Consider the following 23,376-nt stretch of genomic DNA (forward strand, 5'->3'; position numbering starts at 1 on the left):
CTCTTGGCTGCACTCCTGGTTCTGTGCTGCGTCCTTCTCCTCAAGTTTGCCATTGACGTTTTGGGCCTGCTTTGGCATTACAGACTGGCACTCCCTCCCATGGGTGCCCTCCCTCTCCTTATGACTTGTCTGCCGCCGTCGGGTCCACCGCCGTGCATGTTCCTGTGCCCCTCCTCCTGCTGCTTAGTCTGCAAGTGGACTTTGGTGTTCTCTGCTGCGTGTGCATGGGACTTCTCTGTGGTTTTCTGCACAAACGCCATGGATATTGCTGGAGTTGTGGGGAGATGGTCATTGTCGCAGCCTCCAGTGCCATTTTTCGGTTTAGTTGAACTCCATGGAGAGGCCTGGTACAGCTATTATTATTTATTCTTTTTCGCTACACTTCGTGGTGCCTTTGCTGTGCACCACTTTGGTCCTACTCTACCATAACTGATTGTTTTGTTTTAACTATTATGATCCACTTTATTATTTTGATATGCCTAATTGCAATATTTCATATTGTCTTTCATATTTGTCTTTCGGTTTTTTCTTTTTGTTGGCACAAGTTTATATTGGTCTATGCATTTTATAACTTGCATCTTATTATATCTTGATTTTGGTATTTATGAATTTTGTGCCGAATGTTAGATGAAATCCGTTTTTGTTTTTCTTTTGTATTATATTTATGATGATATGGGCCTAGAATGCTTTTGTATTATATTTATATTTATGATCGATCTCGCGAGATCTTGGAGACGGTGGTCAGGGGTTTTCGACGGTCCACACGGTCTCCACGTTTTTTCAAAGTTAAGTCTGTTCACAATTGTATTTTGTCGAAACTGTATTTATCGTTCGGTGTGTGAACTTATAGTGTCCCCCTTGGAAGTTTCTCGGTGTTTATCTTTCATATATTAATCGTTTGTTTGCCGCGTCGCGAGCAAGGCCTTGCAGCCTCAGGCTTCCCCCGTCGAAGGTTGTTCCTTCCTTCGCTGTTTTGCTAGCTTTTTTGATTTCCCCTTCTCCACCAAGCTTCACCAAACATCTACTATTTGTCTAACGTTGTAACCCCCACACCCCATCCCCCCAAACACAAACAAAAAAAAAAACAAAAAAAACTTATTTCCCTTTCCCCTCGTGTGCTTTTGCCTCTGCCCACGTGCGCTGTCTCGCCCCGCCCCCATTTTCCCCTTGCCTTCCACCTTTTGCCCTGTTCAAGTGACTCGTGGTCGTCGCTCTAGGCTTCCTCTCCCCATTGGTATTTTTTGTGAATATAAGATTGTTCTTCACAGTTCTGTTTAAATATGTTTCAACTATCCCCTTCAGTGTTTTATTCAGTGGTTTATTACAACACGCTGTTTTTCTTCTTATTTAAAAGGCTCCTTTCAATTTCCTCTTCAACTCATTCCATTTCAAAAAAATATTCAATCTCTTATGATTCCAAATCACTCCATGCTCTAAATTCTCATTCATTCCATCCCTCCTCCATCGTTCTTAAACGAATCGCTAACTTGAAAATCACAACAAACCCAATTTGTTATATATGTTCATCTTTCATTAATCATCCACTTTCTAAACTCCCCCCTTGCCCCTCCCCTTCAAATCTCCCCACCCAACCATCCCTCCCAAATTCTCCCTCCTCCCACCTCCTTCTCAAAGCTGCCTCCTCCCCACTTCCTCTCCCTCCTATGTCATACCTCCACCTCCCCCAACCTTCTACTTTCCTCTGCCCCCCCTCAAACAAACTCTCACTGTGCCTCATTCCATCACCATCAAACCTTTTGTCCTCCTCATCCTTCCCTTTCTTGTAACTCTTCTGTAATCTCTGACACACTATCAACTGCTCTTCCTACATCCCCCTCTCACCCTTCATCTGACCCTACCCCTCCCCTCCCCTGTCCTGCACCCGATGCTCCCCCTCTCTCCTCACTAACGGTATGGACCTCAAACATCCGGGGCCTTCGCTCAAACCTGATTGATCTCTCCATTCAGGTTGCTTCTGAAAATCCAGACTTGATCTGCTTAACAGAAACTTTCCTCCTTCAAGATGTCTCTGATTCCTTAATATCTCTTCCTGGTTACTCCCTCCTCCGGTACGATAGACCTGATCCTCGTCCTGGTGGTGGGGTGGCTATCTTTATCAAAAACTCTCTTCCTCACTCTCCCTGCACTGCCCTCTCTCCACCCCACCCACAGGAGTACCTCTGGCTACGGCTTCCTCTCCGCTCCCACCTTTTGTTCATATGTGTTCTGTACCGTCCTCCAAACAGTGATGACTCCATTTACATTTCTCTGTCGGACAACATGGACCAACTTCTATCAACTCATCCAAACTCTCTCTTCCTCATATGTGGCGACTTCAACTGTCATCATGCCAGCTGGCTGGGTGTGGGTTCATCTCTCACCAGCCATGGCACCTCAGCAAAGAACTTCTGCGACTCATTGGGACTGACACAATCTGTCAATTTCCCGACCCGGATCTCAGTCAATGGAGTATCTTCTCTTCTGGACTTGGTTATGACTAACTTCCCTGCAAATGTCTGCTGCTCTTCTTCTGCTCCAATCGGTTCTTCTGATCATGTGCTTGTTAAAGTGGACATCTCACTGGCCATTCTCAGAGAGCCTCCTCAGCGCCGACGAGTCTGGCATTTCACTCAGGCCGACTGGCACGGGCTGCAAGCAACCATCAATCAACTGGACTGGTCTCCCATCTCTAATGCCTCTGACATCAATTCTTCCTGGGAATTCTTCCAAAGCAAACTGCTCTCTCTCATGCACAGATTTATCCCATCTCGTCTTCAGTCGTCTTACCCTTCCTCCCGTCCATGGTACACTGAATCTTGTGGTGAGGCAGTTGCCCTGAAACAACTTGCCTTTGTGTCTTGGAAGGCAAATCCAACTGAAGGCAATCTCAGTTCCTTCCACCAAGCTCGAAACAAGTGTGTTTCTACCCTCAGGAGTGCCAGGAAGCACTATCTCTCCACACTCAAGATTGAACTCTCAAACCTGTCTCCTTCCTCCAAATCCTGGTGGCGTCTGGTCAAATCCGTTTCTGGTGTTTGTTCCCCCTCCATCCCCTCCCTTACCTCAAATGGCTACACAGTTGACACCGTACGTGACAAAGCCGAATGCCTCAACTCTGTGTTTGCCTCAAAATCTTGTGTCCCAAACCCATCTCTCTCTGTTCCCACCTTTCCCAGTCGAACCCAACTGCTCCTGGACTCTGTGTCCTTCTCTCCTGACAAGGTTGAGAAGTTTTTATCAAACCTCGACTCTGATTCTGCAACTGGACCAGATGGCATCAGCCCTCGGGTCCTAAAATCCTGCTCTGCCACTCTATCTCACCCTCTCTCTGTTCTTTTCACCCTCTCTTTTGCTGAAGGTCATCTGCCAGCATCTTGGAAATCAGCAAACATTTCCACTTTACACAAAAAAGGTGCAAAAACAGATCCTTGCAACTACAGACCAATCAGCCTGCTCCCAATTATCAGCAAAGTCATGCAATCCATCATTGCTTCAGATATCAAATCCTTCCTCTTCTCCAATGGCTTGATCTCTGATCATCAATTTGGATTCAGACCAGGTCATTCTACTCTGGACATGTTGCTTCTGCTGTCTCAACAATGGATGGAGGTCCTCAATGCCAAACAGGAAATCAGGGCTGTCTCACTTGACATATCACGTGCCTTCGATACGGTCTGGCACCCAGCTCTGCTCACCAAACTCACCTCCTATAGTATTCAGGGAAATCTCCACTCATGGCTTGCGGATTTCCTCTCTGGTCGTAGGCAACGTGTGGCCCTGAATGGATTTCTCTCATCTTCCCTGCCTGTTCTGGCTGGAGTTCCCCAAGGCAGTGTTCTGGGCCCTGTGCTATTTCTGGTCTTCATCAGTGACCTCTCCGACTCTCTGGAAAATTCTCTCTATCTCTTTGCTGATGACTCCACTATCTGCCGCTCCATTCCTCATCCCTCAGATCGGCAGTCTGCAGCCTCCTCACTCTCTGCAGACCTGGACAAAATCACAGACTGGTCAAACAAGTGGAACATGTCTTTCAATCCTGACAAATCTCACACTCTTACAATGTCTCTCCGAAAGGACCGACTGGACAACCCTCCCATCTACTTTCTCAACAATCCTCTCCAAGAAGTTCTGTCGCTCAAGCTTTTGGGTCTCACTATCTGCCATGATCTTTCTTGGGAAAACCACATTTCCAAGCTGGCCTCCAAAGCCAGTCGCCGACTGGGCATCCTCCGTCGTGCGAAGTCCTTCCTTGGCACACCTGAGCTCCTCACCACATACAAGGCTTTCATCCGCAGCTCAATGGAATACTGTTCTCCCCTCTGGGCTGGTGCTCCTGCCTCACACCTTGCTCGGCTTCACGCTGTTGAGGCCCAAGCTTTCAGAATCATTGGAATCTCCTGCGATGTAGTCAACTCCGAGGGCCTTTCACTCACTCACCGCAGGCAGGTTGGTGGTCTTTCTGTCTTCTACCGACTCCTCTCCGGCCTTGCTCCCCCAGCTCTCTCTGTGCTCTGTCCCCCCAATATTCCTTCAGGTCGCACAAGATCTGCCTGCAACCCTCTTATGGTTAAACTGCCAAAGTCTAGGCTCTCTGCTCACCTTCACTCTTTCATTCCCCTTTTCTCCCGCCTCTGGAACAAACTCCCCCACTCCCTTCAATCCCACTCCTCCCTCCAGGTCTTTAAAACAGCTGTTCACCACCATCTCTTATCTTCCCCCATCGAAAACCTTGATCTTTTCTACCCCCGGTAATTCACCCCAGAGTCCTTGCAGTGTTCATAGGTTTTATTCCTCTCCCACCTCCCCCCAAGTCCTCCCGATGTCCCTGCTCTCAAATGTTGTGTTTGTGTCCTTCCCCCTCTCTCCCCATCTTGTCTGCCGCTCCCCTTGTTTTTTGTGTTTTGTGTGTCGGTTTGTCTTTTTGTGTGATTAATGTTAGCTCTTTCACGAGCCTCGATCTTGTATACAAAAAAAAAAGAAAAAAAAAAGTATAATTCTGTTAGCACCTTGATGAAAGATTGAGCAGCCTGTAGAGTGGATATGTGCACGTTACAAATATACAGTGCATTCAGAAAGTATTCAGACCCCTTCACTTTTTTCACATTTTGTTATGTTGCAGCCTTATGCTGAAATCGTTTAAATTCATTTTTTCCCTCATCAATCTACACTCAATACCCCATAATGACAAAAAGAAAACAGGATTTTAGAAAGTTTTGCAAATTTATTAAAAAGAAAAAACTGAAATATCACATTTACATAAGTATTCAGACCCTTTGCTATGACACTTGAAATTTAGCTCAGGTGTCTCCCATTTCTCTTGATCATCTTTGAGATGTTTCTACACCTTGATTGGAGTCCACCTGTGGTAAATTCAATTGATTGGACATGATTTGGAAAGGCACACACCTGTCTATTGTTACGGAGTCCTCAATGATCTCCTGGTCTCAGTAACCTCCGAACCCCGAGAGGAGCCCCGGCAGAAAAATATGTTACCCTGTGTTGAAAAGCAACAGTGAAACCACACCAAGGATTATAAATGAACAAAATTGTATTAGAAATCACACAGGAATAGCGGTACAACAAATGGCAAGCAAAGAAATTAGTGGCAAGCCAAGGCAATTTCGAGTGCACTCTATATATCTTATTGCTTATGGTGGTACCACCAAATAAAGCCAGATAACTCACTGCTCCCAGTGAAGGAAAAAGGACACTCCTCAATGTCTCTGTAACCTTTTCCAAGGCGAAGGTGATTCGCTCCAGCTAGTGTCAGAGCGAGGTCGAATCGAGACCCGCACTCCGTGGATGCTGACGAGGCGTAGGCATAGAAAAAGCGTAGCAGGTCACATGGTCCGAAACCAGAGGCAAACTCGATGTGCACGTTTACAGTTCAATCAGCGAACCGCAAAGTACTCTTCCAACGCAGCGTTTGCGCACACACATCCCCGACAGACGACAGGATGCAGAGTGGCCTCCATAATTCTTAAATGGAAGAAGTTTGGAACAACCAGGACTCTTCCTAGAGCTGGCCGCCCGGCCAAACTGAGCAATTGGGGGAGAAGGGCCTTGGTAAGAGAGGTGACCAATAACCCAATGGTCACTCTGGCTGAGCTCCAGAGATCCTGTGTGGAGATGGGAGAAACAGTTCAATCAGTTCAAACAGCCAAACAGTTCAATCTTGGTTTCATCAGACCACAGAATCTTGTTTCTCACAGTCTGAGAGTCCTTTATGTGCTTTTTTGCAAATTCCAAGTGGGCTTTCATGTGTCTTTCACTGAGGAGAGGCTTCCGTCTGGCCACTCTGCCATAAAGCCCAGATCGGTGGAGTGTTGCAGGGATGGTTGTCCTTCTGGAAGTGTCTCCCATCTCCACACAGCATCTCTGGAGCTCAGCCAGAGTGACCATCGGGTACTTGGTCACCTCTATTACCAAGGCCCTTCTCCCCCGATTGCTCAGTTTGGGCGGGCGGCCAGCTCTAGGAAGAGTCCTGGTTGTTCCAAACTTCTTCCATTTAAGAATTATGGAGGCCACTGTGCTCTTGGGAACCTTCAATGCAGCAGAATTTTTTTTCTAGGCTTCCCCAGATCTGTGCCTCGACACAATCCTGTCTCTGAGCTCTGCAGGCAGTTCCTTCGACCTCATGGCTTGGTTTTTGCTCTGATATGCATCGTCAGCTGTGAGACCTTATATAGACAGGTGTGTGCCTTTCCAAATCATGTCCAATCAATTGAATTTACCACAGGTGGACTCCAATCAAGGTGTAGAAACATCTCAAAGATGATCAAGAGAAATGGGCGGCACCTGAGCTAAATTTCAAGTGTCATAGCAAAGGGTCTGAATACTTGTGATATTTGTGAATAAATGTGATATTTCAGTTGTTTTTTTTCAATAAATTTGCAAAACTTTCTAAAATCCTGTTTTCTCTTTGTCATTATGGGGTATTGAGTGTTGATTTATGAGGGAAAAAATGAATTTAAACGATTTCAGCATAAGGCTGCAACATAACAAAATGTGAAAAAAGTGAAGGGGTCTGAATACTTTCTGAATGCACTGTACAGTATTGTATTATTACACGTAAACATCCCACCAAATGTGATGGGTTGGAACCGTTTATTCGATGGTTCAGCCTCGTGAGCGAGCCAAAGTCTAAAGCCTCAGCCTAGTGTCGGCTGTGCTTATATCTTCTTTATTTATTAGATAACATACAAATGTAAATGAACACTCCTTTTACTCTGCGCACATTGCATATCATGTGCAGTGCCTTGTATTTATTGCTGTTTTTAAAAACACGCTTCTGTTCACCGCCCTTGAGGCTTGGTTTGCAAGCCACCATCTGCAATTCCAATAGAAGAGACATAATTACATAATTAACAAGAAAGAGTAATCAGAGATTGCAAACCCTCGCCAGGATGTGTTTTCGGTGGTTTTTAAGGCTTTTGTGTTAAAAACAAATATGGCGGACGAACCACGTGACCGATGACGTCATTTTTTTTCCCCTCCACCAATTTATCCCTTGATGATGCTCAAGAAATTTCATCTTGATTGGATGAAGTTTTGTACTTGTCGAATTATGACGTCATAATGGAGGCACCTATGACATCATCATTAACAGATTTTATTCCCCATGGAGAGTTCTTTACAATGAGGCATGTCTCAATTTTTTCTCTTCAGCGCTTTCGGAGATAGAGGTGCAAGGCTTGTCGGTTTTCCCAAGATGGTGCCCATACCACGTGACCTATGACGTCATAATTATCATGAAAATTTTTTACAGGTGGAGTTCCACCTATGGTGGAAATTTCCTGTCAATCGGACCAATGGTTGCCGAGAAAATCATATTTATTCTGTGCGGACAAACAGACAAACGGACGCAAATGCAATACCCTCTCCTCCTGCGAGGGTAATTAATGTAAGTTTATTTTATCCTCAAAAATAGACCATAGTGAATACATTTTTATTTTAAAAGGTTGGCCTTTAAAGCCTACCCTTATGAAGGGGGACAGACATCTGTACAAAAACACTTTTGGGACTTCGTTGGTCAGGTCAATCTTTTGGGAATGCCACTGGTAACAGATAACCCAGTGCTACCTGCCGCATGGTCGAGTTGTCAGCGACTAAAGCAACACCCCTCACTGGCTTTGCTAGTGGTGAGGGTGACTGTGACACCTGCCAGGACCAAAAACAACACCTGACAAAGGGCGGATGAGCTCATGTAAGGAGGCAATGGCCATCCAGTAAGGGAATGGTGTCTGCTAAAAAACACCCATCCGGTTTGGACTGGTTCAAGCCATTCCAAAGACTTTAAAATGGTACGTGCTTCTTCCTCGCTCAAAAAGGATAGAACACAGACTGTCGTGAAAATCAAGCTCAGACACGACTTATCCCTTGGGTAGGTTTAATATCATTTAGATCTGAAGTAACATCCTGTAAAAATACATTCATGCAACAGACATTAGAATCAGAGTATTACATGGGCAATGTCCGATATCAATAGAGGAAACAAATCAGCGCAGCATATAGGGGCGTACATACCATTCAAACTACAGGACTATGTCACAGTAAGTGCCGCTGGAGTGTTCGTGCGCCCCGGTTGTCCCGGGTCTTATAGACGCCCCTTTTGAAGCGAGCACACCCTGGGTTCACCTTCGGTATAATTTCACTACATTCTCCCCGCCGTTAGAACTATACTGCCGCTCGGCAGGTTGCAAGCAAGCGTCAGCAATAATCGAATGGGTCACGTCAATCCACGTCAGTCGGTCCACCCGTAGCGGTCGGGTCGGCGAACTACCCTGCCAGTTCGTGTTCGGAAACTACCGGGTACGGCGTCCCCAAGCCCGGAGTCCCCCGCGTCGGAATAGCTGCCGGAGGTGGGTGTCGGAGGGGGCGCCCCAGTGCCTTCGGGCGTGGGAGTGGGTGACGACGGAAGTGTCGGTAGTAGTTCCATAGAGGAAGCTTCGGTAGAGTCCATAGACTCGTAAACGGGTTCGTCGATATCTCGGTCGTCGTCCCCACATGGGGCGAGATGGCGTATGGAGACAGTAGACTCGCGGCCGTCCGCCGTTAACACGCGAGCATGCTCGGGATTAGCCTGGAGGACCTGCACCTTGTCAACAAGGGGGTCGTACTTGCTAGCGCGAACCGCTTGTTTGAGATAGGCGGGCCCCGGCTCAGCGAGCCAGCTGGGCAAAGATTGGATACTACCCGAGCTTCTAGGGTGGTGGAACAGTCTCTCGTGAGGAGTCTGGTTGGTGGCAGTACATAGGAGAGCCCGGATCGAGTTTAGAGCGGCAGGTAGCGACCACGCCCATTTATCGAGGCCTCGGCCGAGGGTCCGGAGGCTTAGCATGACGGCCCTCCATATAATCCCATTAAAGCGTTCGATCTGCCCATTCGCTTGGGGCCGGTACGGGTGGTGTAGCTCGAAGCGACATTATGCTGGAGCAAGTAGCCCCTCACCTCCTGAGACAGGAACACCGCACCCCGATCGGTATGCACGTAGGCCGGATACCCGAACATAGAAAACAAATTCTGCAGGCACCGAATAACCGTGGCAGCCGACATATCCCCGCACGTATAAGCAAAGGGGAATCGTGAATACTCATCGACGATAGTGAGCAGATAACGAGAGTTACTCGACAACAGCAGCGGCCCTTTGAAGTCCATTGCCAAGCGCTCCCACGGTCGAGTAGCCCTAACGAGCGTCCCCATAGGAGGGTTGTAAAAACGCGGATTGAGCTCCGCACAGATCTTGCAATCAAGGCAGATGCGGCGGATGTCCTCAATCGAGTACGGCAGATTCCCCTCGCCCACAAAATGCGCGAAACGCGCTACCCCGGGATGACACATAGTGCCGTGCAAAGTGCGCAGCCCCTCCAAAGTGACAACCCCCGCGCAAGTGGCCGGCCTCGATAAGGCGCGGCGACCAGGTTATCCTTCCCCGGGCGGTATTTGATGGTGTAGCAGAAGTCGGCGAGTTCGATACGCCAACGGGTGATTTTCTCATTCTTAATGCGCTGAGCATGTAAGGTGTCGTACATAAATGCAACGCTTTGTTGGGCCGTGATGATTTGGAAACACCGCCCAAGCAGGTACGGCCGCCATCGCCGAATTGATTCGACGATCGCGTACGCTTCCTTTTCGACAGACGAATGCCTCCGCACGGCGGAGGTGAGAGTCCGTGAAAAGAAAGCCACAGGGCGTCCCCCTTGGGAGAGAGTCGCCGCTATCGCATGATCCGAGGCATCACTCTCCAAAACTAAAGAGGCACTCTCGTCAATCGTCGCGACAGCGATGTCAGTTTTAAGGCCCTCGAAGGCCGCCATGGCGGCCGGGCCCATGGGGAACGTGTCGCAGGCCACGAGGGGGCGGAGCTTCGCGGAGAAATTTTGCACCCACTGAATAGTGGGCGAACAGCCCAAGAGCGCGTTTCAGCGAAGCCCGATCGCTAGGCGGAGCCATATCGAGCAAAGGTCGCAGACGCTCCTTATCCGGAGAGACAGAGCCATGGGTCACGGTGTACCCCAAAAGATCTACCGTGCGTAGAGAGTAAAGACACTTAGCCGCATTCATGGTTAGGCGATATTTCCGCGCGACCTCGAGGAAGCGCTTCAGATTAGCGTCGTGATGCTCCTGGTCATACCCACAAACAGTAAGATTGTCCAGATAGACAAAGACATCGGTCAAGTTCTCCTTCGCAATGAGGTCATCCATAGCCCTCTGAAAACAAGCGACTCCGTTAGTTACCCCAAAGGGGAGTCGAGTGAACTGGTACAACCGCTGACCCGATTCAAAGGCTGTAAAGACGCGATCAGCCCTAGAGATGGGGACCTGATGATACGCACTACGCAGATCGAGAGTGCTATAAACGGAATACAGGGCCACCTGGCATACCAGGGCGTCCATCCCCGGTAAGGGGTAGGCATCCAGCTGTGTAAAACGATTAATCGTCTGTGAGTAGTCGATTACCATGCGCCGGCGGTGGGCCTCACTTCGCACCACTAAGACTTGGGCCCGCCACGGTGACCTACTGGGTTCTATAATACCGTCCTTTAAGAGCTGGGCCGTTTCTTCCGCAATGAATTGCGCGTCTGCGCGAGAGTAGCGCCGCGATTTGACGGCTACAGGGGTACAATCAGTGGTCAGGTTTGGGAACAGCGAGAGAGGCTCCACGTCCATTTGAGCGAGAGCGCACACAGCAAGTGTGTCCGGCCCACCGAAGTCTATTTCCAAACGTCCATGCCGCTTAAGGAAATCAAGTCCTAACAGAACGTCGGCACATAAAGCAGGTAATACCATGAGATACACGTCCGGGAACGTGTGTCCCTTTATCACAAGTTTCAATCGACACGCCTCTTTTGTGCTCAACCGAAGTCCTTGGGAGGCCATGAAGATCCGGCGTGTTGTCCCGAGAACCGGCCACCCATGTTGATGCACTAGTCGTTGATCGATAAAACTATCCGTAGACCCCGTGTCAATCAAAGCTTGCGCAAAAACGCCCGCGACCTTGAGCGGAATGATGGCCTGCGCAAGACCGGCAGACCCAGCAGGTATTGTACCGGCCGGGCGAGAAGATCGTGCCTCGCGGGTGGATCCCACTCCGGCTGCAATCTTCCGGACATCGTCGGCAGGTTGGGCCTCAGCAGGAGCATAGAAATCGTAATACCCACTGTCAGAGGACGTTCCCACGCCGGCTGCAGTTTGCCGGTCATTCGGGCAGCCCGGGGAGGATCCTCGTGACAAGCGCATAGTTGGCTCATCAGCAGTTTCATTTGCCGGAGTGAGTGTGTGTAGGTCGTAAGAGCCGCCGCCAGATGGCGCTCGAGTCACGTGAGAAGGATCACTGCCGTCTGCAGATTCATATGCCAGAGTGGGTGCATGTAATTCGTAAGAGCTGGGGCTCGAGTCACGTGCTGCGTTTGCCGCACACCAAGAGGAGTTTCCAAAGCAGGAGCATGTCGCTTGTTTGAAGTCGGCGTTCGAACGCCAGTCAAGGTCGGTCGCGCTGCGGCCGGTCGCGTTCGCGCAATTTGTTTCGGCGGCCCGGTGTATCTCACCAAGGTCGTGCGTGCAGCCAGAGGCCCGCGAGAAGGAGGTCGGCTCATCAAAGCCGAGTGAGGCGCCCCGTCCGGTGCTCGATCCGTTGGCTCAGCGATGAGCCCATTCCAGGTCGCGCGGGGGCGCGTGCCCCGAGCGGCCTTCCTGCAGACCTTTGCAAAATGGCCCTTGGTGGAGCACAGGTGGCATATGGCTTCCCGAGCCGGGCAGTCAGATCGAGGGTGCTGCCGATTCCCACAAAAATAACATTTTGGGTACCGGTCAGGCCGTGGCCGGGCAGCGGCGGCAGCAGTTAGGCCGGAAGCGGAGTCCGCTTCAGGAGCACCCAGAGTCTCGGCCGTGGTGGTCGGGTCCTCCTCCATATCCTCGGCGGTACCCCTCTCTGGTCGCGCGAGTTGAGAAGTCCCCGCCACGACTCGTGGGTGATCATAAGCGGTGGATTGTTCACGGGCATCTGTATAGACGCATGCCAGCCGTAGTGCCTCCATAAATGTCAGCTCCGCGACCTCCAGGAGTCGGAGCCTCAAGACTCCAGAATTAATTCCGGAGATGAATGAATCTCGGAGCAAGTCGTCCTGCACTTGCTCGTGGGTCCGTACCTCCTGCACGCAGTCCGCCAATAGGTAACGCAGCTCCTGCGCGTAGCGATCGATCGATTCCGACGGTTGTTGTCGCCGCTGGGAGAGTTGATGCCGGCCGTGCACAGCGCTCCGTGTTTTTACGTATAGTCGCTTCAGCTCGGCCAGAGCCGTAGCGTACGTCACAAATCGAGCAATGCTCCGGTAAACGGTGTGATGGACTTTCGACTGTAACACGGACAGCTTCACCGCAGCGGTGGGCTCTGTTTCGTGAGCGGCAAAGTAATTCTCCAGCGTTTTGAGCCAGTGGGTGAACTCCGATCCCGACCCCTCAGCTTGAGAGTCGGCTCCGAGAATCGGTACCATGATCATCTTGTGTTCAGCCATTTCGGCGATCTAAATGATATTAAATGTCGTGAAAATCAAGCTCTGACACGACTTGTCCCTTGGGTAGGTTTAATATCATTTAGATCTGAAGTAACATCCTGTAAAAATACATTCATGCAACAGACATTAGAATCAGAGTATTACATGGGCAATGTCCGATATCAATAGAGGAAACAAATCAGCGCAGCATATAGGGGCGTACATACCATTCAAACTACAGGACTATGTCACAGTAAGTGCCACTGGAGTGTTCGTGCGCCCCGGTTGTCCCGGGTCTTATAGACGCCCCTTTTGAAGCGAGCACACCCTGGGTTCACCTTCGGTATAATTTCACTACACAGACAATCCCCATCGGTTGGCATCCATGGGGAGGAGGAAATTCCTCTTGGGGAAATGTCCCGCTGAGTAATAATGAATATATGAATATTCATGAAATGTCCCGCTGAGTAATAATGAATATATGAATATTCATGAAATGTCCCGCTGAGTAATAATGAATATATGAATATTCATGAAATGTCCCGCTGAGTAATAATGAATTTATGAATATTCATGAAATGTCCCGCTGAGTAATAATGAATAAATGAATATTCATGAAATGTCCCACTGAGTAATAATGAATATATGAATATTCATGAAATGTCCCGCTGAGTAATAATGAATATATGAATATTCATGAAATGTCCGGCTGAGTAATAATGAATATATGAATATTCATGAAATGTCCGGCTGAGTAATAATGAACATATGAATATTCATGAAATGTCCCGCTGCGTAATAATTAATATATGAATATTCATGAAATGTCCCGCTGCGTAATAATTAATATATGAATATTCATGAAATGTCCCGCTGAGTTATAATGAATATATGAATATTCATGAAATGTCCGGCTGAGTAATAATTAACATATGAATATTCATGAAATGTCCCGCTGAGTACGGTGTGAAAAGCAGCACCATTGTTATGACGTCACTGGTATCCAGAGTATCCCGGGAAGTGACGACACTGACTGCACTTCCCCCAAGCTCGTTGGCTGTGTTAAGTTTTTGTCTCGTCAGTATGTCCGTGTGTTTGTATGTGTGTGTATGAGCTCTATTATGAGCCTTAGCCGAAGTATAAAAGCACAAACTGACATTGTGTTTTATATGATAAATTGTTCCTCTTTTCTCTCTCCTGTGGAACCAACTTCCCTTGTCTGTTCAGTCTCATTCTGACCCCCCCCAGGTCTTCACGACAGTTGTTCACCACTACCATAACTTCAGGGTCATACTCATGATCACTTCTACCCCAAATGACCCCATCCCTATGCACTCCTTTTTTCCAGGTTATTGGAATTCTACCCCAAATTTCATTTCATTTCTATGTTCCAGGTTCTACCCCAAATGACCCCATCCCTATGCACTCCTTCTCCTTCACCTGTTTTTGTTTGTTAGTTGTTGGTTAGTTTGTTCCTTTTCTGTTTCATCCCTACTTTCCCCTTCCTCTTCCCGTGTGTTTCATTCAGCTTGGGTGCAGCTTGTTTAACCCCCATGAGTCTTTCTCCCTCTCCCCTTGAGCTCACTCTCACTTCTACTCTGCTGTTGGTGCTTCTCCCTTTACATTTTGTACCCTTTAATTCTTCTCTAGGCCTCCCATGAGCCTCAATTATGTATGCAAACTACAATGCCATGGGCCAGAAAAGGAAGCAAATTAATAAGAGGGTGGAATAATAATAAACTGGGAGGAAAGATTAAATGGGGAGAAAAAATAGTGAAACGTATCAATCCTGATAGATGGATGCTGGAATTTGGAGGAAACAGGGACCGATAACTATAAAGAGCAGGTCAGAGGAAAGTTGTCCATTCGCAGTCTGTAAAACCGCTTTGGGTGATGATGACCAATAAGGCCTGTTTCTAGCATTCATCCATGGGCATTGGGGCCAAGCAGGCAGAGCAGACAGGATTACTGTGTATCTGAATAAAATAAAGAAATACAATGAAGACTTCCGACACCATGATAGGATGACGCTCGCTGTTTTCCTATCTTTCTCCACCTCTCTTTCTTTCTTTCTTTCTTTCTGCAGCAACCATTCCACAATCTGACCGCCACACTGAGTTCTGTCACCTGTGTCATAATAACAGATTGTCAACCTTTGCAAAATGCACAGTGATACCTGCGATTCAGGTTGGCAGACTGAAAGTGAGCAGGAAGCACAAGCCCAGGATTGGCATGATCTGCTTGAACGGGTTGATTTTCATAAATCCTTCGTTCAGCATCTTTCAACATTCGCACATTTGAAAGCTGGAGTAGCTTCCCAATATATGTATCTGTTGAAGCTTGTATGATTTCATTTTCCCCAAAGTAAATTATAACTGGCCTTTTCCTTGAAAACACTAGAACGGCACTCGGTGGAGCCCATACCTCCACCAGTCTGAACAGTTTATGGTTTCTATCCCACTGATGGGCCGGATCTGGATTCGGACCTGAACCAAAATCTAATCGGCTCTAATCTTGTCACCTAACCAACTTGTCCACCTAGTTTAGTCATAACTCGTCCATAACTTTTTTAATATCGTGTTATGTATCGTTTTTCGCCCGATCTCTCAATAGTGAAGAATCAATTGAAAAATAAATAATTATCGTATCCGAATCCATGTTCAGATCTTCACCAAAATCGAATCAATTCGTCCTTGTCACACACCCAACCTCTTCACCAAGTTTTGTGCAAATACGTCCACAACCTTTTGAGCTATCCTGCTATGTATCGTGTTATCTCTCAATGGTGAAGAATTATTTATTTATTTATTTTTATTTTTTTGTATACAAGATCGAGGCTCGTGAAAGAGCGAACATTAATCACACAGAAAGACAAACCGACACATAAAACATATAACATCGGGAGCGGTAGACAAGATGGGGAGAGAGGGGGAAGGACACAAACACAACATTTGAGAGCAGGGACCGAGAGACATGGAGACATCGAGAGATCTGAGAGAGGGCGAGGGCTTTGGGGGGGGGGGGGCATGGGAAGGGGGCGGTGGGAGAGGTATAAAACATATGGACACTGCCAGGACTTCCAGGAAAGAAGTTGGAATTTCAAACAAGGTGGATCTGGGGTGAATTAGCGGGGGTAGAAAAGATCAAGGTTTTGGATGGGGGAAGATAAGAGATGGTGGTGAACAGCTGTTTTAAAGACCTGGAGGGAGGAGTGGGATTGAAGGGAGTGAGGGAGTTTGTTCCAGAGGCGGGAGAAAAGAGGAATGAAAGAGTGAAGGTGAGCAGAGAGCCGAGATTTCGGCAGTTTAACCATCAGAGGGTTGCTGGCAGATCTTGTGCGACCTGTAGGAATATTTGGGGGACAGAGCACAGAGAGAGCCGGGGGTGCAAGGCCGGAGAGGAGTCGATAGAAGACAGAAAGACCACCTACCTGCCTGCGGTGAGTGAGTAAAAGGCCCTCAGAGATAGCTTCATCGCGGGAGATTCCAATAATTCTGAAAGCTTTGGTTTCAACAGCGTGAAGCCGAGCTAGGTGTGAGGCAGGAGCACCGGCCCATAGGGGAGAACAGTATTCCATTGAGCTGCGGATGAAAGCCTTGTATGTGGTGAGGAGCTCAGGTGTGCCGAGGAAGGACTTCGCACGACGGAGGATGCCCAGTCGGCGACTGGCTTTGGAGGCCAGCTTGGAAATGTGGTTTTCCCAAGAAAGATCATGGCAGATAGTGAGACCCAAAATCTTGAGCGACAGAACTTCTTGGAGAGGATTGTTGAGAAAGTAGATGGGAGGGTTGTCCAGTCGATCTTTTCGGAGAGACATAGTAAGAGTGTGAGATTTGTCAGGATTGAAAGACATGTTCCACTTGTTTGACCAGTCTGTGATTTTGTCCAGGTCTTCAGAGAGTGAGGAGGCAGCAGACTGCCGATCTGAGGGAAGAGGAATGGAGCGGCAGAGAGTGGAGTCATCAGCAAAGAGATAGAGAGGATTTTCGAGAGAGTCAGAGAGATCATTGATGAAGACCAGAAAAAGCACGGGGCCCAGAACACTGCCTTGGGGAACTCCAGCCTGAACAGGAAGAGGAGATGAGAGAAACCCATTCAGGGCCACATGTTGACGACGACTAGAGAGGAAGTCCGCCAGCCATGCGTGGAGATTTCCATGGATACCAAAGGAGGAGAGTTTGGTGAGCAGAGCGGGGTGCCAGACCGTGTCGAAGGCACGTGATATGTCGAGGGAGACAGCTCTAATTTCCTGTTTGGCATTGAGGACCTCCATCCATTGTTGAGACAGCAGAAGCAGCATGTCCAGAGTAGAGTGACCTGGTCTGAAACCAAATTGATGATCAGAGATCAAGCCATTGGAGAAGAGGAAAGATTTCATATCCGAAGCAATGATGGATTCCATGACTTTGCTGATAATTGGGAGAAGGCTGATTGGTCTGTAGTTGCTAGGATCTGTTTTTGCACCTTTTTTGTGCAAAGCGGTGATGTTGGCTGATTTCCAAGCAGATGGCAGTTGACCTTGAGCAAAAGAGAGGGTGAAGAGAACAGAGAGAGGGTGAGATAGAGCAGCAGAGCAGGATTTTAGGACCCGTGGGCTGATGCCGTCGGGTCCAGTTGCAGAATCAGAGTCGAGGGTTGACACAAACTTTTCCACCTTGTCAGGAGGAAAGGACACGGAGTCCAGGAGCAGAAGGGTACGACTGGGTATGGTGGGTACAGAGAGGGATGGGTTTGGGACACAAGATTTAGAGGCAAACACAGAGTTGAGGCATTCAGCTTTTTCACGTGCGGAGTCAGCTGTGTAGCCGTTTGAGGTAAGGGAGGGGATGGAGGGGGAACAAACACCAGAAACGGATTTGACCAGACGCCACCAGGATTTGGAAGAGGGAGACAGATAAGAGAGTTCGGTCTTGAGAATGGAGAGATATTGTTTCCTGGCTCTCCTGAGGGTGGACACACACTTGTTTCGGGCTTTGTGAAAGGAAATGAGATTTCCTTCCGTTGGATTTGCTTTCCAGAAGACGAAGGCAAGTTGTTTCTGGGCAACAGCCTCACCACAAGATTCCGTGTACCATGGACGGGAGGAAGGGTATGACAACTGAAGACGAGATGGGATAAATCTGTGCATGAGAGAGAGCAATTTACTTTGGAAGAATTCCCAGGATGAGTTGATGTCAGAGGTGGTAGAGATGGGAGACCAGTCCAGATGATTGATGGCTGCTTGAAGACCGTGCCAGTTGGCCTGAGTGAAATGCCAGACTCGTCGACGCTGAGCAGGCTCCCTGAGGATGGTCAGAGAGATGTCCACTTTAACAAGGACATGATCAGATGATCCGATCGGAGCAGAAGAAGAGCAGCAGACATTTTCAGGGAAGTTAGTCATAACCAAGTCCAGAAGAGAAGATGTTCCGTTGACTGAGATCCGGGGCGGGAAATTGACAGATTGTGTCAGTCCCAGTGAGTCGCAGAAGTCCTTTGCTGAGGAGCCATGGCTGGTGAGAGAGGTACCCACACCCAGCCAACTGGCATGATGACAGTTGAAATCACCACATATGAGGAAGAGAGAGTTGGGATGAGTAGATAGAAGTTGGTCCATATCATCAGACAGCGAGATGTAGATGGAGTCATCACTTTTTGGTGGACGGTACAACACACATATGAACAAGAGGTGGGAGCGAAGGGGAAGCCGTAGCCAGAGGTATTCCTGGGGGTGAGGTGGAGAGAGTGCAGTGCAGGGCGAGTGAGGAAGAGAGTTTTTGATAAAGATAGCAACCCCGCCTCCAGGACGAGGCTCAGGTCTATCATACCGGAGGAGGGAGTAGCCCGGGAGAGATACTATGGAATCAGAGACATCATAAAGGAGGAAAGTTTCTGTTAAGCAGATCACGTCTGGTTTGACAGAAGCAACCTGTATGGAGAGATCAGTTAAGTTTGAACGAAGGCCCCGGATGTTTGAGGTCCATACCGTTAATGAAGAGGAAGGGGGAGCATCAGATACAGAACAGGGGGGAGGAGGGGTAGGGTAAGATGTGGAAGAGGTGGAAGAGGTAGGGAGAGCTGTTGAAGGTGTGTCAGAGATTTCAGAATAGCTCGGAGAAAGGGAAGGATGGGGCGGACAAAAGGTTTGATGGTGATTGGGTGAGCCACAATGAGGTGTTATTTGAGGAGGGGGAAGAGCGAGGCAGAAGGTTGGGGGAGATGGAGGTGAGAGTTTGAAGGGGGAAGAAGCGGGGAGGACGCTTTGAGGAGGGGGAGTGAGAGGGGGGAAATTGAGAAGCAATGAGGGTGGGGAGATTTGAAGGGGAGGGGTGAGGGGGGAGTTTGGGAGGGAAGGGACAAGGGGAGGGATTTGAAAGGGATGGGATATGGGGGAGATTTGGAGGGGAGGGGTGAGGCAGGAGTCTAGGAGGGGACGGGCGAGGGGGCGTCTTGTCGGGGAGGGGTGAGGGGGTAGTTTAGGAGGGAGGGGGCAAGGGGGGAGATTTGAAAGGGATGGGTGATGGGGAAAATTTGGAGGGGAGGGGTGATGGGGAAGATTTGGAGGGGAGGGGTTATGGGGAAGATTTGGAGGGGAGGGGTGAGATTGGATTTTTGAAAGTGTACGATTTATGGGAAACGAACATTTATTGCAAAATGAGTTTCTTGTGACCTTCGAGTTAAAAATACGTTTAAGGACGCTGGATGGAGGATGGAGTGCAGGAGAGTTTAGGGAATGTAGAAAAAAGGCACTATAGGAGATGGATATTTTTTTTGGGATGAATTGATTTGGTGAGCAAGTCGAAAGCAGCCTTTTAAAGAAGAAGAAGAAAAAGGTGTTATAAAATATGACGGAATACATAACTTGAGGGGAAAGTGTAAACATTGAAGGTTAATGAGTGAAAACTATCTGGGGAAATGGGGGAGAAACACGTGGTCGAAGAACGAACGAACGAATAAGAATGAATAAACGAATGAGAACAGAGAAGGAATTTTTTTTTTTTTTTTTTTTTTTTTTTGGAGTTGAGATTTACACAAGGAAGTAGGCTATGGGTGAAAAGACTGGGAATACAGAGAACGAAAGTTATTGAATCACAAACGACGGACCGCTGAGAGAAAAACAAAGCCTCAAGGTTGTACAGTGCACACTGTACAAGGCCTCAATACACGACACGAATTAACACGATTTTCAATACAGGTATGAAAGATTTGCACCGAAAAATCTTCGTCGGGGCACAATATACGTACAACACCATAAATAAATACAGTTTTAACGAAAATACAAATGGGAACAATCACTTAACTTCGATTTCAAATCGTTCGCGACGCGGCAAAGGCCTTGCTCGCGACACGGCAAACAGACGATCAATTTATGAAAGATAAACACCGAGAAACAACCAAAGTTGCACACAATAACTTCACACACCGAAAGATAAATACAGTTTCGACAAAATACAATTGTGAACAGACTTAACTTCGAAAAACGTGGAGACCGTGTGGAGCTTCGAAAATCCCTCCCACCGTCTCCGAGATCTCGCGAGATCCCATGATTACTTAAAAATTACTTAAAAGATTACTTAATTACGAGAATTACTTAAAAATTAAATAATTGTATCCAAATCCATATTCAGATCTTCACCAAAATCGAATCAATTCGTCCTTGTCCCACACCCAACCTGTCCACCAAGTTTCGTCCAAATTCGTCCGTAACTTTTTGAGATATCCTGCTATGTATCGGTTTTAGCCCTGTCACTCATTGGTGAAGTATTACGTTAAATAAGCGTTATGCCGAGGTCCCCTGTCGTTGAAGTGATGAGTTGACAAAGTGGAAGACGCAAGGCGGCCATCTTGGATTTCGACGTGGCGACCCAATTTTCAATAGCGTTCTTCCTTATGCCTAGATACACCCACACACCAGATTAGAAGTTGGTACTTCGCTTATTTTTCAAGATATTCCGCTCACAAGGTTCAGACATACATGGTGTCAGACATACATGGCAGTGGCCATCTTGGATTTTGACGTGGGTTGCACCCACACACCAAATTAGAATTCGGTCCTTCGCTTACGCACGCACACACGGACGGAGGGGAAAACCATAGTCCCGCTTTCGCTCTGCGGTGCGACGGGGGCAAAAATTATAGTAGCCGAATCCGAATCTTCATCAAAATCTAATCATTTCGTCCTTGTCACATACACTACCTCTCTGCCAAATTTCGGCCGAAGCGGTCCACAACGTTTTGAGATATCTTGTTTACAAACTGACAGACAGGCATACAGACAGGGGTGAAAACATCACCTCCATCCACCTTTGGTGGTGGAGGTAACAATAATAAAAACAGAAGCAGTTGCCACAACCTGGGCCCCCGATGCCTTAGAGCAGTTGGCTCAGCTCAAGTACCTCGCTGCCGCTGTTGCTGGTCTTTCGCTCAAAATAGAGATGAGTATGTCATGAAACACTTCCTTCTTTACACTGGACCAGCTCTGTTGATTTTATTTGACCTTTAATAATGCTCTTTAGAATGTTTAACCCTCTCTTTGCTCTTAACCAGCAGCTTATGCCTTGAAAAATCATTTCTTGACAAAGCTTTACATAAACAGCTTAATCACACCTGAAATGACATAACTGATGGTGCACGCACTTATTAGGCCAGGGAGTTTTATCCCACCTAAGGTTTATCCCAAGGTACACACTACTCTTCATCCATTTTGCACACTGAATCATTGAGCGTGATGACGTCAGTTACTCCTTCAAATCCCTCCCGACCCTGGGTGTCTGAGAGAGTGTATCAAACCACTTTATAGTTGACTCACGACTGTGTCCGAGTGGGTGTAAACGTAACATCAAAGCTGTCCTGTCCACTCCCTGGAGGTGGTGTGTAGCAGGCTTGCAAGCGATGACGGGGAGCCCCGATGGCGTTCATGGTGTGCAAAATGCTACGGTGGGTGAAGTCGTAAGAACTCGGAGGAGTCTTGCAGCACACCAAGCGCTGTACCTAGTGATAGTGAGGTCTCGAAGATGCAGCCAGGAGAGCCTTGAGTGTTTTTATTGCAGTGGTTGCTGTTGTGAGAGCCCTGAGCGCATTCACAGCACCCAAAGCGGCACTCAAGCTCCAGACTCATGAACGTCACTCGAGTGCTCATTGTGGATCTCTCGCCGAAGTGTGTGTGTGTGCGTGTGTGTGAGTGTGTGTACGTGTGTGTACGTGCATGCATGCATATGTGCATCACTGATCATGCTCTTTCCGTGCTCCAGCTCTCCATGTTCTCATACTCCCTCCTTCCCTTGCTGTCCTGTCTTCCCTCCCACTTGCTCCTCCTCGCAGTCATTTCCCTCTCTAATTACAATGGCAAATTAATTACTTTCTTTGTAATTAGAAATGGAAGCTTGTCTTAAGAATGTTTTTGTTTGTTTTTTTTTTGCATTGATTGCCTTGCTGGTGCTAACGCCAGGATAATTTTTCTCTCAAGGTTTATTTTTTATATCCATTCTCATTTTTCTCATTTTCCTTCTCCGTCCCTCGTTTTCAGCTAAACTACACCACTTGGACCTCTCTAGTCTTGCTGAAACAATAAAGAATCTGCTTGAGAAGTGCGAGTGTCCCGCGGACAGCTATGAGAGGTACCTTCTGCGACAACACACACTCTACCGAGTTAATATAGGTATCCTTGCAAACTGGTTGTTGTAAAAATGCTTTCGCACACTTTATCATTTGTGTAATGTTTTACCCATGTATTATTATGCGATTGATTATACCTGTAGTTGAAGGAATTGAAACAAACGGATATGTGGACCATTCAAAAAGTTATAAGAACAAGATACAATAGTCCACGATTCACCAATAGCTTTTTCAATTTATAAGACAACATTAATAAAAAAAGATTTTATTTTACAATATAATGCACTTTTATTTTACAGTTATTTTTCATTTTATAATATGAAGTGTAAACATTTGTACAGTCACCCAATTGCATCGAAGCAAAAGTGTCCTCACATGAGAGGTGACAGACAGACTCCTCCATAACAGGAAAAATAATTATAAATAATGACAACATGCAAATTCAATCGCAAAGGTACTGCATTTATAAACTAGAAAGAGCAAACAGAGATTGCAGACCCTCGCCAGGATGTGTTTTCAGTGGTTTTTAAGGCTTTTATGTTAAAACAAATATGGCGACCGAACCATGTGACCGATGATGTCATAATTATTATTTTATCCACCAATTTATCCCGAGATGATGCTCAATAAATTTCTTCTTGATCAGATGAAGTTTTGTACTTGTCGAATTATGATGTCATAATGGAGGCACCTATGACATCATCATTAACATATGTTATTCCCCATGAAGAGTTCTTTACAATGAGCCATGTCTCAATTTTTTCTATGCAGCACTTTTGGAGATATAGAG

General features: G+C 47.4%; 1 protein-coding gene across 1 annotated transcript in view; it reads left to right on the forward strand.

Moving 5' to 3' along the window:
• Positions 1-23,376, forward strand: part of NCAPG2 (non-SMC condensin II complex subunit G2) — a 275,080-nt gene that overhangs the window by 237,257 nt on the left and 14,447 nt on the right. The window contains exon 27 of the mRNA XM_068121956.2: positions 22,498-22,588. Coding sequence (XP_067978057.2) covers positions 22,498-22,588 — 91 coding nt within the window. The remainder of the gene's footprint in view (positions 1-22,497; positions 22,589-23,376) is intronic.

Source organism: Myxine glutinosa, chromosome 7 (genome assembly GCF_964187855.1).
Source record: "Myxine glutinosa chromosome 7, kmMyxGlut1.1, whole genome shotgun sequence".
Classification (NCBI taxonomy): domain Eukaryota; kingdom Metazoa; phylum Chordata; class Myxini; order Myxiniformes; family Myxinidae; genus Myxine; species Myxine glutinosa.